Source organism: Jaculus jaculus, chromosome 4 (genome assembly GCF_020740685.1).
Source record: "Jaculus jaculus isolate mJacJac1 chromosome 4, mJacJac1.mat.Y.cur, whole genome shotgun sequence".
NCBI lineage: Eukaryota > Metazoa > Chordata > Mammalia > Rodentia > Dipodidae > Jaculus > Jaculus jaculus.
In genome coordinates, this window is record NC_059105.1 from 22,600,857 (window position 1) to 22,616,795 (window position 15,939).

The following is a 15,939-nucleotide window of genomic DNA, read 5'->3' on the forward strand; positions in this document are numbered from 1 at the left end:
ATTAGCATATCTTACCTACAACTTGGTGAAATTGTTGCTCAAAATGGACTCTAGTTCTTGGGGTGAATACCTTCAATCACTCTAAAAGCTTCCTTGTGCATGAAGTCAATAATAGGACGTGTGCCCTCCAGGTAAGATTGGAATTGAGGAGGAGGTTTGTGATGGACTGGTGTTTGGAAACTTCTCCTTCATGCCTTTATTGCATTTTTTCAGGAATCTACACCATAAGACTAGGGACCGAGGTCATATTGGCAGATCATCTAGTGTTGGGATTTATCCCAAGGTTTGAGTGGAACTAAAGAGTTGGAGAACAGCTCTAGTACAATATAATAGAGATATCTGAAAGACAAGTTCATACCCTCACAGATCTGGCCCAGCTATAGCTATGCTAATGATGTTGAGTAATGGACAAAAGAATTGTGTCAGAATGAGACATGCCTTAGTCTAACAGGATTAAGATTTTTCTGGGCATATGGTATTGATTTCCTCACATAAACAATCTGAGCGATGCCTTTCTTTATGCCACTAAGCAAGAGAAGAGTTAGCCAAAACCTCGGAGGTGTGAAAGCTAAGAGGAAGTTTGGGGCGCGTTCTTGTCGTATGCTCCTTGCTCTTTCACTAAGTGTGTGCCTGCTAGCTAGCAGAAAGATCTGGAGAGGGGTGGCGGGGAGACAGTGCAGTTGGGTCTCCAGCACTCACATTGAAAAGGTAGGCATGGTTGCATGCATTTGTCATCCAGGCTCTGGGAAGTGGACACAAGTGGGTCCATGGGCCTCACTGGCCAGCCTGTCTAGCTAACTGGTGAGTTCCAGGCTAGTAAAGATCCTGCCTTTAAAAAAAAGTGGACAGTGCCTTAGGAATGACAGCTGAAGTTGTCCTCGGGCCTCCACATGCACATGCATGTGCTCTTGTGTACACATGAACCTGCACACATATACTGGCTAGGATTGCACCTTGTCACTGCCCAGGAATGAGCACTCAAGACCTCCCCACACACTGGATCTGGGACTTAGGTGTCCTACTCAGAGGACAGAGTGACACATTGGCTACCAAGTACTTTTCCGAGACTGACCTTTGTATAAGTTATTTCCTTCCTCCATTAGACGAAGGAAAACACTTGGTGACATTTTCCATTCCTCGTCTTCTTCCTGTTTGGAACAGAACAACATTGTTGTTAATCACAGGTGCAGCTTAAGACACAGCTTCCTTGCTGGTGTTGCGAGCCCCTGCCTGGACTAGTGCAGGGACCCCAGCCATGGTGGTTGTTGATACCATATAAAAGGGCAAAGGGAACACTTCCTGGTCTTCACTGTGTCTGTGAGGATCCTCCAGAACACTCCATGCACTCTGTACGCAGAGCAGGAGGGTCCATGACAGAGTATCTCTTCACTGGGATGCTGTGAGTCTCCATGACACTGGGAAATGGGCAGGCCGTCCTCTCTGGGCTCCTGTGTTGGGCTCTGGGATGTGCTGTCCTGTCACCGTGCTCAAATACTTCCGGTGTTGTGTCTCAGACCTCCTACCTCCCTCCCTTCCTCACTCCCATAACCACAGGGGCATCGAGCCGCACTTGTTCTGCTTCCCTTTCTTTCTATTGTCTGCTCATCCTTCCCATGCCAGCCCTCTGTGCAAGCCCTTGATCCAGCTTTGTTCCACCCAGATGTGACCCCACGGCTTCACTGATGACACATCTGTCTTGGAGCACCCAAAGGCTCTGTTCCCATAGAGCAAATCCTTGCCCTGCAGCAGGCTGGCGGTAACTCTCCCTGCCATGGCTCTCAGACCTGTCCCCACTTGCCTCTCAGCCTTTGCCTGTGCTAAGAATAAGGGGAGTTGAGTGCTCAACACTAAATGAGGCATCTCTATCTGTTGACCAGAGTGCCTTTTTAAGTCCAGTAGTGCTTATTTCTTGAAATTTCATGTTCACTGCATATATGTTCATAATAATGGAATCTTCTTAATGTTCCCTGTATTAAAAAACAACCTTCTTTATATTTTTGACAAATTTTGCTTGTAGTCTCCTTTGTCAGGTATTAGTAGTGACTTCTAAGTGTCTCCATCTTCTACTGTTGTTCCATGATCAGCCTGTGTGTCTTTGTCAGTATAGTGTGTTTTTTTTTGACAACAATAACTGTTTATAATCCAGTCAGCTAGCCTGTGTCTTTTAATTAGAGAATTAAGGGTTTTCATTTAGGGTTATGATTGTGAAAAGCTTGCTCTTTCCTGTAATGTTGCAGGTTGTTTCCCTGGCTGGGTCAAACATTGTTCCCTTTGTTCTTGCTTACTCATTTCGCAGCTTTGCTCACTGAGGTGGCCATGGCTGGTTCTTTCTTAGTTCTCACTTTCTGCCATAGTGCTTCCATGAAGTTGCTCTTTCCATTCTATCCTGGTTGATCTTGTCTTTCTTCTTCCATCTGCAGGGTTGCAGACAGTATTATCCACAATGCTGGCACAGGATCACACATTGCTTCAGTTTGTGACAATAGTCTCTGGATTTCCACTTTCCATACCTCTAGCTGGGCTTAAAACTCCCATCCTGAGCCAACAGCGTAGCCTTTGCACAATCCAAAACACCTTTGGGTGTCCACTGCAAACCACGGTCCATCTTAACAATGGCCTCATTGGCCTCTCTATCAGGGACGTTGCCCTGCTTCTCATGTTGTATTTCAGCAGCAGCTCCTAGAACTGTGTGCACTTCATGACCCACTTCCATGCATTTTTCATGCTTCTAAAGTCAATAGCATGGATGTGATGACACAGCAACATGGCACAGTGTGACTCCAGGAAGAAAAAAAGTCTGTGACCTCGAGGAGCAGCTCTCTTCTTTTCAGAAGAGTTGGCATTTCTACCACTCAGTCTTGCCTGGGTGGAATCACCTCGGGCATCCTCCCATTGTTTCGGTGCAAAATGGATGAGCTGTCTTAAATGACGGAATCTGCTTGACAATAGCAGCTTCAGTAACCTAAACCTGTTTCTGTGCCAGTAGTTTTAAACTTCATTGAATTTTCCAACTTTAAATGATGTATCTTTCAGTTCTGTATCTCCTGCCAAGCATGTCAGTCCATTGCTTTCAAATTTAACCTTAATTAAACTCTCTGGGCATGGGCAGCAGGGCGTAGCCAGCCTTTATGCCAATAGCCTGGTTCTAACAAGGTTCTCTGCTGTCTTTCTTTCCCCTTTGAAAGGTCATAAGTTGACACAATTCCCTCTGCACCTAGCATTCTCAATTTCTCACCAGAACGGCCATGAAATTTGGTTTGCTGCTCTGTAAGGCATCTTCTGTTTCAAGTACCAAGTGCATGCCTATTTCTCTAGAACAAAAGTTCCAACAGACCTAAATCCACATGGTCAGATTCACTGTGCAGCTATACCCCAAATCTCTGGTACCAAAAATCTGTTTTATCAGTCCCATGTTGGTGGGATGAACATCCAAACTAGACACAGTTTATGGGAGGAAGGAGTTGATCTCAACCTTATTGATCCCTCAGTTGCTAAAGAAGCTGCTTTCATACATCAAAGCAGAGAGAAGAAATCAAACAGACAGCAAACACCAAAAGGCAGAAGCAGGGAACTTCAGCAAGCAGGACCCCCAGAGCTCAAAACTTCTCTCCACACCTTTGGGCTGGATCCTAGGATCCACCCCCAGTGACACCTCCTCCAGCCAGGTGGCAGAGACCCAAGTATTTAATTAAAAAAAAAGCCCTGAGTCTATGGGAGACATACATTGACATTCAAACCACCACAGCCATTGTTTTATTTATCAATGTTGGAATGTAGTATGGCCATTACACCATTTTCTATCCCTAATACTCTTTCTTCTGTCTGGTCTGTTGATGATGCTTTCCATTCCACATTAAAATTTGATTTGTTGAGGTTTTAATTTCCAACATTTATGTTAAACTTTATTTCCTTTTCCTGCAAAATATGGGTTTTCTCATTGCATGTCTAATCCATGTTGCTGTCTTTTAATCCAGGCACTGAAATGTCTTCCTTAGCTCATTCATCTCTTTGTTCACATCCTCTTTTAAGCCACTGATCATTTTTACAGTTAGAGTTTTTAATTCTTTCTTTTGTGTTTCCACCATTTCAGTGTCTTTGGATTTAGTTACTGAGGATTTGTGAACTTTTGGAGGAGACTTTGTGCCTTGGTTTTTTTCATGTTTCTGTGTTTCAATATGAGCATCTGTTGGGATGGGAATCTCTTCGGGTATTACATGGGGGTCTGTTTGGTGAGTAGCATACACTTAGGTACTACTCAGAGAGGAGAAAAACAAAATACTGTAACAGCAACAACACAAAACAAAAACGGAGATGACAATAACATCAAAATAAATTAAAGCCAATTACTATACTACCAATAACCATAGAATAATGGATGGTAGAAGGGTAGAAGAGGAAGAGGAGGAGGAAGTTTACAGGGGACGTGGGCATGTGGTTTAACAAAGTGCTTCCAGAAGAGAGAAATGTATGTGAGAATTCTAAACTGAAAAGTGGAATTCTGTTTGAACAATGAAAGAAGTTCAATAAGGCAGATTATCATATGGGGAGAGGGGAGAGTGATAGAGAGGGAAGGGAAAGAAATACATACAGAGATTCACAAAGAGATAAAGAGAGAAGGTGGGAGATGGAGAGAGGAAGAGCCTGGGAAGGCCGTAAGCGGTGCTCCTCACAGACCTTGGACTTGGCCTATGGGCAGGCAGCAGCTGGGCTGGGCACTGGGGTGTTATTCTGGCTGGAACGGGGATGGGGAAACTGCAGGGGAGGCAAGATGGTACATTCTTTCAGATCAGAATTCCCTTCCTCTAAGCAACTGTTCCTCTGTCCACATTAAGGGTCATTTGTGTCCTTGTCTTCATGACTCTCAGCTGAAATGTCTCATGGTTAGGACACCACCTTCAGGGGGTCTTTCTTTCCCTGCAGAACTAGCATAGTGCCTTGTGCAACACAGGTGCTCAAGATGTATATATAAGAGCAAAACTAGAAGTCTGTCTGTTCAACTGCATTTCTGTAATACATATTATGTTTGCCAGGGAAAAACATTGTGAGGCAAGCTTGGGAAACATCAAATCCTGATGATTTTAAATAGAAACTCTAGACATTCCCATGACTTAACAGGCTGCAGTTTTCCATTCAGTAATGACATAATTGGCAGTTACATGAGACACTTTTTTCACTGAAGGGTAAAGTGTAGTTGTAAGTTTCTGTTGTCCTTTTTAAGTACATTTCTTTCTTTAATAGTCTCAAAATATGTTGGGTAAATCTCCTTCTTTGGTTGATTTCTTAAGTCTTTCATACATTGCCCATTTGGATAATTATTGTACTTTTCCCTGAATCTGTCATCTTAACCCTAAAGTCCTATATAACTTTGACAGGGTCATGTAAGCACACTGGTGCTGCCTTTTCTAATGGAAACTTTTGACTATTACTCCACCATTTCCAGTTCAGCCACTGACAAGGGTATGCTTTCACAGAGTTAAGCCCTGCCCCAGGAGTTCCATGGCAGGAAGGAGGGTTTCAAGCCCACAGGTCAGTCACTCTGTCCCAGGAGTTCTATAGGCAGGAGAGATTCAAGCCCACAAATCATTGCATCATGCTGGGAAAGAAAAGGCCAGGTGAGTGGGAGTTGAGTGTCTGGGTCCCACTGCCTATGGACATCTTTAAAAGAGATGGACAGAGGAGCTGGCTATGAATCTGAGCCCTGAGATCACTCACTCTGCCTAGCATGCCATCATCTCAACTTATTCCTGTTGACCTCAGCAAGCTTGTGCTTGCCACGCAATCCATGTAGAACTGTTCAAATGTCACACAGGACCTGCTTTGTGAAGATATTGGCCATGGAAACCAAATAGCACAGTCTAGCTCTCCTGCATGCACTCCATCCCACCCTCTGGATGCTCTTGCTAGCTGAGAAACACTCTTTAATTGAACAAATGACATTGAAAATGTAAACATTAAAGGAAAAAGCCCTAAGTTCTCTTCCAGCATTAGAGCCAAGTTCCTGGAGCTTCAGAACTCCATACCATCTTTATGTCCAGAGTCTTTTTAGGTGAACCCTTCCCAGCCCCTTTGCCCTAGCTTAGAAAGAGTCCTGTGTTGTGCTTCTTCTGGGCTGTCTCCTGTGACATGTTCCAGCCAGCCAGGTTCCCAGTTAAGGTGTGGTTTAATGGTCACCAGTGGGTCCACGCTAAGCCCTCCCTGAATGCTGACTGTGCAGGCAGCCTGCACTTTTATCACGCTGTAGACATTTCCATCAAGTCAGGAATCAGAGTTGACAAAAATCTCTCCATCTTTCTCATGCATGCCCATGTGAATGATTACTCCTGCCTTGCAAGTGAGGCATTGGCTTCAATGTTCATTCCTGATGTCTTGGCCTGTTCTGACTGCTATAATAAAATGTCATAGGCCCAGAGGCTTGTAAACAGGGAGATTTTGTTGCTCACAGTTCTGGAGAATTAAAATTAAAGGGCAAGGCACCAAAAAATTCTGTGTCTTGGGTGGGCTCTCTCTCTCTCTCTCTCTCTAAGAGGCACTGTCCTCACTTGGTGGAAGGTACAAAGTGGCTGTTCGGACCCTCTTTTGTGGAGGTGCTAATGCTGGTCACAAGGGACAAGTCATCACTTCCAGAGGCTCCACCTTCTAACACAGCCCACTGAAGGCTGGTGTTTACACATGTGAATTAGCACATGGCAGCGGACACACACATTCAGATTATGGAACCCAATAAATGCCAGTTTCCTACATGGCCTTTGGCTGACTCTGTGTTCTTGAGGGTGGGTGTCCCCAGCGCTGGGATTACAAGTGTGCACTAATATGCCCAGCATTAATTACATGGGTACTGGGGATCTGAACTCAGGTCCTCATGACTCACTGGCAACCATTTTACCCACTGAGCTATCATCCTGGCAGTCTCAGGGGTGCACTTTAGCATGTATGTTAGCACGTAAGTTTAAGTGTCAAACTTGTCTCTCAGCAGCTCCCAGCTCACCTGCTCCTCCCTTAGCATCCGTGTCTTGGAGTCCTCTGAGCATTTCCCATGGGGTACTTTCCCTTCTCTAGATCTCAAAGTGAAAGTCAGCCCAGAACTATCACAGCCAGAAACTGTATTTCATTTATTTATTTACTTATTTTGTGGCCAGGTTTTATTGAGTAGAAAGAAAGGAAAAGAGGAAAGCTGGCACACCAGGTCTGCATCTCAGAGTTCAAGATCAAGATGCAGCCCTTATCTGTTGGGAGTGTCAGCTTTTATTGGAAATAGCCACATGATGTTTATAGTAAAAACATGACCAGGAGTTAAACCACAAAATTACATACTGTTAAACAAGAGGGGGGGGCGCTATTACAAGAAGTCACAAGGTTGGTTACACAGGTCACATAGGCGGAACTGGGGCAAGAAACATTCTATGCTATGTAATCACAAAGTTATCTAGAAACAAAGAGATACTGGAAGGTGATGGTACATCCAGAGAGGGATCATCCCATTCCTTAGGTGACAGTAAACATCTGCACTCCACAGAGGGATCATCCCCTTCCTTTCACATTCCATTTTCCATTTCCCCCTCTGATGTGACACTAAGTCAGATTCTTGACTGTGAATAACAGTGTGTAAGGTGTTTTCATCTAAGGGGTGTATTGTGTCTGCAATACCATGAGTTGAATACAATTTTGGACCATGAGATACCATATTGGGACATTAGAACAAGGGGGCCTATGTATGGCTTTAGGTCAAACTTGTTGCTTTTATGCCAAGAAGTCAGGAATAATCTGAAATACACTGGATTTAGTTAGAGAAAATCTCAAATAAAGAACTTCACAGACAAGTCACTATTAATTGGTTATTTTAGTTGGGCTCCATGGCTAACTTTCCTTGTCCCTTCTATTGCTGGCTCCCTGATACTAATGCTCTTAGGCCTCACCATAGGACCCTGCATTATTAATATTCTAAGTAGATATATATAGAAAATATATTTTAAAGCAAGACAGCACCATGATATTGTGATGGCAAATTTTACTTGAAAAAAATCCAGCACATTTTAACTATTTTTGAGCTCACAGTTGAATGTTACTTTGGTTTTTAGCTCACATATGTCCATCATTGGTAGACGTTCAGTGCCTACAATCCATTCTATACCTGCCAGGGCTTCGAGACTGTGCTCTCCCACAGAGGAGAAGCAACGGATCTGACAAGGTCTATAATGAGAACCCTAAAATATGTTGTAATAACACAAAGCCCCTCTGTATTTCCTTTCATGACATTATGTTCATTTTTAAATTTATTTATTTATTTATTTGAGAGCGACAGACAGAGAAAGAGGCAGAGAGAGAGAGAGAGAGAGAGAATGGGCGTGCCAGGGCTTCCAGCCACTGCAGACAAATTCCAGATGCGTGTGCTCCCTTGTGCATCTGGCTAACATGGGTCCTGGGGAATCGAGCCTTGAACCGGGTCCTTAGGCTTCACAGGCAAGCGCTTAACCGCTAAGCCATCTCTCCAGCCCTCATTGTTTTTTAATCAGAGGGAAACTCCAGCTTATCATTGTGATGGTGGTAAGAAACAATCCCATTTCTCACACAAGCATCAAAAATGCCGATGATCTTTTCAAATTCACACTCACAAGCCAGGCTGCACCCCCAAATTCTTCACTGCCTTCATTTCCTGCTTTGACAGCAGGGCCTCCCTGTGGGGAAAGCCCTGGAGCGTGTGCTGTGTGCTTGCTCATCCCTGTGCCTCTGAAGACCCAGCTCACAGAGGGGCACAGCCACCTGCCTTACCTTCCCCTCTTGTCAGCTCTGACTAAGAACCTTGACATTAGTGGGCAGCAGGAATGCTGTACCATGAGAAAATATTTATTGTGTAGATATAGAGGAAGAAACTTCTGAAGGGCTAGTACTCTTACATACCGCCGGACAGAACCCAAGTTAGTCCAGCCTCTATGGAAGTTTGCATGGTGGGCTCTCAACAAGTGGCAGCCAATCTCCCGTCATGACCCGGATATTGTGAGTTTACCTGAAGGGCTCCAAGTCAAGGTGTCTTGGTGACACCTGCACATCAGTGCTCACTGCAGCACTATTTACAATAGCTGAGTTGTCCAAAAGGAAAGCAAGTCAGGTGTGGTGGCGCACGCCTTTAACCCCAGCACTCGGGAGGCACAGGTAGGAGCATCGCCGTGAGTTCCAGGCTACCCTGAGACTACCTAGTTAATTCCAGGTCAGCCTGGACCAGAGTGAGACCGTACCTTGAAAAACAAAAAACAAAACAAAAAATAAAACAGAAGAAAGAAAGAGAAAAATCAATCGTGGTACATAATATGGACAGTTGATTTTTTTTCAGCCAGGAAGAAGAATGGAGTTCTGTAATTCCCAGGAAAATGGAGGTAATGGAGATAATCATATTAAATGTCTCAGAAAACAAATATCATATATTTGCTCCTATTTGTGGTTCTAGATTTTAATATTCACATAAAGTCACTTATGTATATATTAAATGAAATTAGAAGTTGCCTAGGGAGCCAAGAGGATTAATGGAAGGGAGGGGTGAGGGATATGCTCAATGTAATATATATACCCACAAGGAAATTTTTTTAAAAAAAGTAACATTCATTTTAAAAGTGACACACTGGGGAGTGGAGAGATGGCTTAGTGGTTAAGACTCTTGCCTGTGAAGGCTACGGACCCAGGTTCGATTCTCCAGGTCCCATGTGAGCAGATGCACATGGTGGCACATGCATCTGGAGTTTATTTGCAGTGGCTAGAGGACCTGGTGTGCCCATTCTCATTCTCTCTCTCTCTCTGTCCCTCTCTTTATCTCTAAAGAATAAAAAAATAAATAAACCAGGAAAAAAAAAAAAGCTAAAAAAAAGTGACACATTGGGCCTTTTCAGAATCCAAATCAGTTACAGTGTCAATGCAGTGAAGAGGATGGAAAGACTAACCAGGTGTCAGCCAGAAGAAACACCTGCAAGCTGTCTGCCTAATAACCAGCAATCTCCGGATGTAGAAGGAATTCTAACACTTCAGCAGCAGAAAGTACTTTGCACTGGGTCTTTGGTTTTCAGGAAAAAGGAGCCCTGGTGACAAGCAGCCCCTGAGCGAGGGGACGCTGGCACCAGCAGGACACTCTGCAATGGCTGTGGTCTCTGTGTGTGGCGTCCGCAGTGAAGCCATTCCAGCCGCCTCGCTGCTGCTTGCGTGGTCAGGGCAGAGGCTCTGCCAGCAATCACAACAGACATGGGGGCTGGGGACAGGGCTCAGTGACTGCCCCACTGGCTTGAGGACCTGGGTTTGGATCTTTGGACGTGGTGCAGCACCTGTCACCCCACGAGGAGGAGGTGGGGAGAGGAGGACCCTTGGGTCTTCCTGGTTGGCTAGACTAGCTCTGTCAGTGAGTTCATGGTTCAGCGAGCCCGCCTTAAGGAAAAAGGGGGAGCGTGACTAAGGAAGGGCCGATGACAGCCTCAGGCCTTCACACACATGCGCCTGCACCTGCATGTGCACGCCACATGCCACAAGCATCTACACACAAAGAAACAGAAAAGGAACACAAACCAACACAATCGACAGATGCCAGAGTTTAAAAGGAACATGCCACATGATCACATGAAGTGTAGTGTTTTCTCTAAATTCACTCCAACCATTCAATGGCATGACTGGCTCTAAGTGCTTCCTACACAGATCTTTGGGCCTCTGTACTAAAACTTGTCTTCTAACAAGGATGAATAATAAAACATCTTCCCATAGGTAAAGATTTAAGCTTTCATGTGAAAATTTGAATAGGTGGGGGTGGACAGATGGCTTAGCAGTTAAGGTGCTTCCCTGCAAAGCCAAAGGACCTCGGATCAGTTCCCCAGAACCCGTGTAAGACAGATTCACAAGGTTGGCACATGCATCTGGAGTTTGTATGCAGTGGCTGGAAGCCCTGGAGCACCCATTCTCTCTCTGTCTCACATACAATACAATACAATACAATACAATACAATACAATAAAATAAAATATTAAAGTGTGGTGTGTTGGTGCACGCCTTAAATCCCAGCACTCAGGAGATAGCAGTAGGAGGACTGCTATGAGTTCTAGGGCACCCTGAGAATACATAGTGAATTCCAGGTCAGCCTGGGCTAGAGTGAAACCCTACCTCGAAAACAAAACAAAACAAAACAAAACAACAACAAAAAAAAGAATTTGAATACCTGGTCTCAGTAATGATTCTAGATTGATTCTAGATGCTCTAGGTTTGATTCCAGAATAAGACTTAAAAATGAAAAGATAGGGCTGGAGAGATGGCTTAGTGGTTAAGCGCTTGCCTATGAAGCCTAAGGACCCCGGTTTGAGGCTCGTTCCCCAGGTCCCATGTTAGCCAGATGCACAAGGGGGCGCATGCATCTGGAGTTTGTTTGCAGAGGCCGGAAGCCCTGGCGCGCCCATTCCCTCTCTCTCCTTCTATCTGTCTTTCTCTCTGTGTCTGTCACTCTCAAATAAATAAATAAAAAAATTTAAAAAAAATGAAAAGATAACCTAATTTCCAAAATAGCATAGTAACATGCTTTACCTATCCCATTAATCCTGAAGAGGGGGGTCTTGCTATGTAGCCCAGGCTGGCCTCAAACTCACAATCCAACTGCGGCTCCTCCTAAGTGCTGAGATTACAGGTGTGCGCATGGTTCCATTCCTCCTCCTCCTTCTTGTTCACATCCCTCTTCTTCCAGTGTGTGAGTGTGTGTAGCACACACACATGTGTGCATGTTCATGTGTATGCAGGCACATGTGTGTGCGTGGCTGTGGAGGTCAGAGGACGACAGTCAGGGCCGTCGCTGAGGAGCGCTGTTAACCTTCTGCTCACCAGCGAGGCTGGACTGTCTTGACAGCGAGTCCCAGGATTCCTCCTGCTTGTCTCCCTGGGATCACAGTGCACACTGCCATACCCAACTCTTTACAAGGGAACTGGGGATTGAACTCAGGCCCCCATGCTTGAGGTAACCACTTTCCCAACTGAGCTAGCCTCTCAGCTCATATTTCTTCCTTTAATAATCACATTGTCTCTTTGTAGAGCTGTACTTTCAATGAATAAATTAAACTGTAAGTAATTCTATAGGACTTCCCCCTTCATTTGCAAGACGGCATAGATTTCACAAATCCTGATGTTTTTAAACTTAGCTTTTTGTCCAGAATTGTCCATCATTAAGTAATTCTTTAATAACTACTTAATGAAACATCCTCACCCAGTAATGGACGGCTGTACAGCTGGTAACTTCAGATGTAAATGGAACAGACTTTACTAAGAGGGACTATCTAATTTGCAAGTGTAAAACTCCTTCATGCATATTTAGAAGAGATGTGTATAATAAAATTGGAATTCTTCCAAGTCTCCTTATTCATAAGTCCTTCAAAATTATCTCCCAAGATTTAACAATTAACTATCTCCAGTGAGCTCTGTCGCTCACTCCACCCTAACCCTGGGACAAGCTAGAAATCTTTAGTGCAGGCAGGGTAATAGGCTCCTGATTGGTTCCTGGGCCAGTTCCTCAAAAATTGAGGTCTGGGGCTGGAGAGATGGCTTAGCGGTTAAGCGCTTGCCTGTGAAGCCTAAGGACCCCAGTTCGAGGCTCGGTTCCCCAGGTCCCATGTTAGCCAGATGCACAAGGGGGCGCATGCATCTGGAGTTCGTTTGCAGAGGCTGGAAGCCCTGGCGCGCCCATTCTCTCTCTCTCCCTCTATCTGTCTTTCTCTCTGTGTCTGTCGCTCTCAAATAAATAAATAAATAAAAATTAAAAAAAAAAATTGAGGTCTGGGTGAGGGTTGTAAGGTGACCATCACACCTAAGGGAGGGGAGGGAAGCAGCCCTGGGCAGAGAAACTGAAGGGGAAGCAGTCTCAAGGGGCCATCAGCTGATCCTGCAGAGAGCTCTTCCGCGCTGTCCAGGTGACAGGTGAGGGAGCTGGATGGGGCCACATCACATGCCTAATCTCAGAAGCAGGTTGCCATGGAGGGGCGAAACCCCACGTGCTCACCATGGTACTGACTACCTATGGTTGGGGGTGTGACCCCATGAGCAGCAAGGCACCTCTCTTCTACCGTGAACATTGACAGGCTGTTACCAGCAAAGGGAACGACGGTCGAGGGGCAGCTGAAAGCTGCGCTGCTGGCACGACGCGGGAGGCGTCACTGTGCATGTGAGGGCTGCTCACCTCTGTGCACTCACGCGGCTTCCGCTGTGTTCTTCAGACGGCCATTAAAGGAAATAATGAGCATCCACTGCACACCTGTATGCCCTTTTACTCTCTTCCTCTTTTCCCCTCCTGACTTACAGACTTGAGTGAAAACCGATGGCATGAGCGGAGGGTGGACACTACCCCCTGGCCAATATAAGGTGGGCAATAGCAATAGGAGAGTGTGCCAAATACTAGCAAGGGGGAAACTGGCTCTGGGAGGTCTTAATTCCCAAATTTCTCTCAGCTGGGAACCAAGCATTCAGAACACCTAAGTTATTGGGGGGCACTTGAATCAAACCACCACATTCAGCCCCTGACCCCCATAAACTGATAACCATACACGATATAAAATAAAATGCATTCATTCAACTTAAAAAGTCCCCTAATTTAAAAAAAATATATGTTTTATTTCTTATTTATTTGATAGAGAGAGAGAGAGAGAGAGAGAGAGAGAGAGAGAGAGAGAGAGAGAGAGAGGGGGAAGATGCCAGGGACTCCAGCCAGTGCAAACAAACTTGAGATGTGTGCTCCCTCTTGTGCATCTGGCTAACATGGGTCCTGGGGAATTGAGCATGGGTCCTTTGGCTTTTCAGGTAAACACCTTAACCACTAAGCCATCCCTCCAGCCCAAAAGTCCCCATAATTTTTTATCAATCCCAATGATGTTCAAGCATCCCCATAATCCAAGGTCTTTTAACTGAGCCACAATACCAAAAATCTCCCCCAAAGCCATAATTGAGCAGAATAAAAAAAAAGATGGCATTGGGCATAGTAAAGAAATAATCAAGCAATACAAGATTTAAACAAGGGAAAACACCAAACTAGGTAGCTCCAAGTCCAACAACTCTAGCCAGTAACAAGTCTCCAAGTCTGATAATTCTAACCAGCAACAAGTCTCTGCATTCCAATTCTGCCCCTCCAGCTAGGCTACTCACAGTCCTGGAAAACTTCATCAGGTCCAGCATCTCTCTTTAGTAGCCATCTTGTGGTCCCAGCATCTCCACTGGGTCTCTACTGCAACCTATAGTACATCTTCACAGCTCCATTGGGTCTCCATGCAGGCATCCAGGAAACCTGCTTTGCACTGCCCATGGCCATTTCCAAAACACAAGACCGTGTTGCAAATTCAATGCCCCTCTCTTTCCTGCATTATACTCCATAATACCAGATAGGGTGGCAATTTGTTAATCCCAGAGGGAATAAAGCAGACTTTGAAATACAGGATACCCCTTCAGCTAACCCAATTTCAATGGTTGTAATCTCTCATACAATTATAGCTGAGTGGGCAGCAGTTTCAGCCCAAAGATTTCATTTTTTTTTTTTTCTGTGCCACGCTTCTCTGCTCATACCAGTCCATTTCTACACAAAGCAACCCTGCACAACTTCTCAGGATAGACATAACAGCAAGCCTCTCACACAAACTGCTTCTATCCCAGTGCAGGCAAAGCTCTTTCTCACCCTCATAAAGCCAAACCTCACAGTCCATAGTTCTTACTGCATTCAGGTCTTTCAACTCTCACCAGAATAGTTCCTCAAGCTGTACTTGCAACATTGCAAGGCATCTCTTAGGCCAAGTTTTCAAATCCTTCCACATTCCTCTTGAAAATCAGCTCCAAAAGGCCAAAGTCACACAGTCAGGTGTCTAGCAGCAACCTAACTTCTCTGGTACCAACTTTACTCTTGCAGTTAGATTTGCATTGCTAGCAGAAATCACCTGACCAGGAGCAGCTTGTGGGAAAAAAGGTTTATTTTGGCTTAGAGACTTGAGGGGAAGCTCCATGATGGCAGGAAAAATGATGGCATGAGCAGAGGGTGGACATCACCTCCTGGCCAACATCAGGTGGCCAAAGCAATAGAAGAGTGTTCCAAACACTGGGAAGGGGAAACTGGCTATAACATCTTAAGCCCGCCCCCAACAATACACTGCCTCCAGGAGGCGTTAATTCCCAAATCTTCATCAGCTGGGAACCTAGCATTCAGAACACCTAAGTTAATGGGGGACACCTGAATCAAACCACCATACCCACCATCACCCAGCCCTTGCATTCATGAAGACTTCTGGGCTGTCATGTCATCTAGCTCTTGGTCCATTTCCTCTCATCCTTGATCACACAGCTTGTCCTCTTACCTTCTCATTATAACAGCCTCCAGGCACTCCCCCCGCCAAAAAAACAAAGGTCCACCAGTCTGAGTGTGTTGGTCTGAGGAGCCCAGCAGTTCCCATCTGGTCTGGAGCTGGGTCTCTGCCTCTAAGCAGGGTCACCATGGGCCACAGCCTCAGAAAACTGCGCCAGGAGAAGACATGACCACAACTATGGTCACTTGTGAAGAAATGCACAGCACACTCTGCTTCTAGAGCTGTCACACTGTAGGACAGGGCATCTAGCCGCTGCACTCTGTAAGAGAAAGCTAGCTCCAAGTGACAAGGAACCAACTTTGTTTCCTTTGGGAAGCAAGAAGCAAGTCCTTGGCACAGTCCTGGTTTGTGGTAATTCAAATGAAGAAATTTGGGTTAAATTAGCTGTGATTACTTTCTAGTGGTTCCTTGGTTTGCTGAACATTTTCCTTTGGAGAGAGATGAGTGTGATAATTTATAGATAAGAATGAAAATTCACAGCCATTTGAAAATAACTGTGTTGGGGATGGAGAGAGGGTTTAGTGGTTAAGGCACTTGCCTGTGAAGCATAAGGACCCAGGTTCACTTCCCCAGTATCCACATATGCCAGTTGCACAAGGTGGTAC

General features: G+C 45.1%; 1 protein-coding gene across 1 annotated transcript in view; it reads right to left on the minus strand.

Annotated features, from left to right (window-relative positions):
- The window catches only part of Iqca1 (IQ motif containing with AAA domain 1), a 164,603-nt gene that overhangs the window by 72,838 nt on the left and 75,826 nt on the right, over nucleotides 1-15,939 (minus strand). The window contains exon 9 of the mRNA XM_004662272.2: nucleotides 1,073-1,148. Coding sequence (XP_004662329.2) covers nucleotides 1,073-1,148 — 76 coding nt within the window. The remainder of the gene's footprint in view (nucleotides 1-1,072; nucleotides 1,149-15,939) is intronic.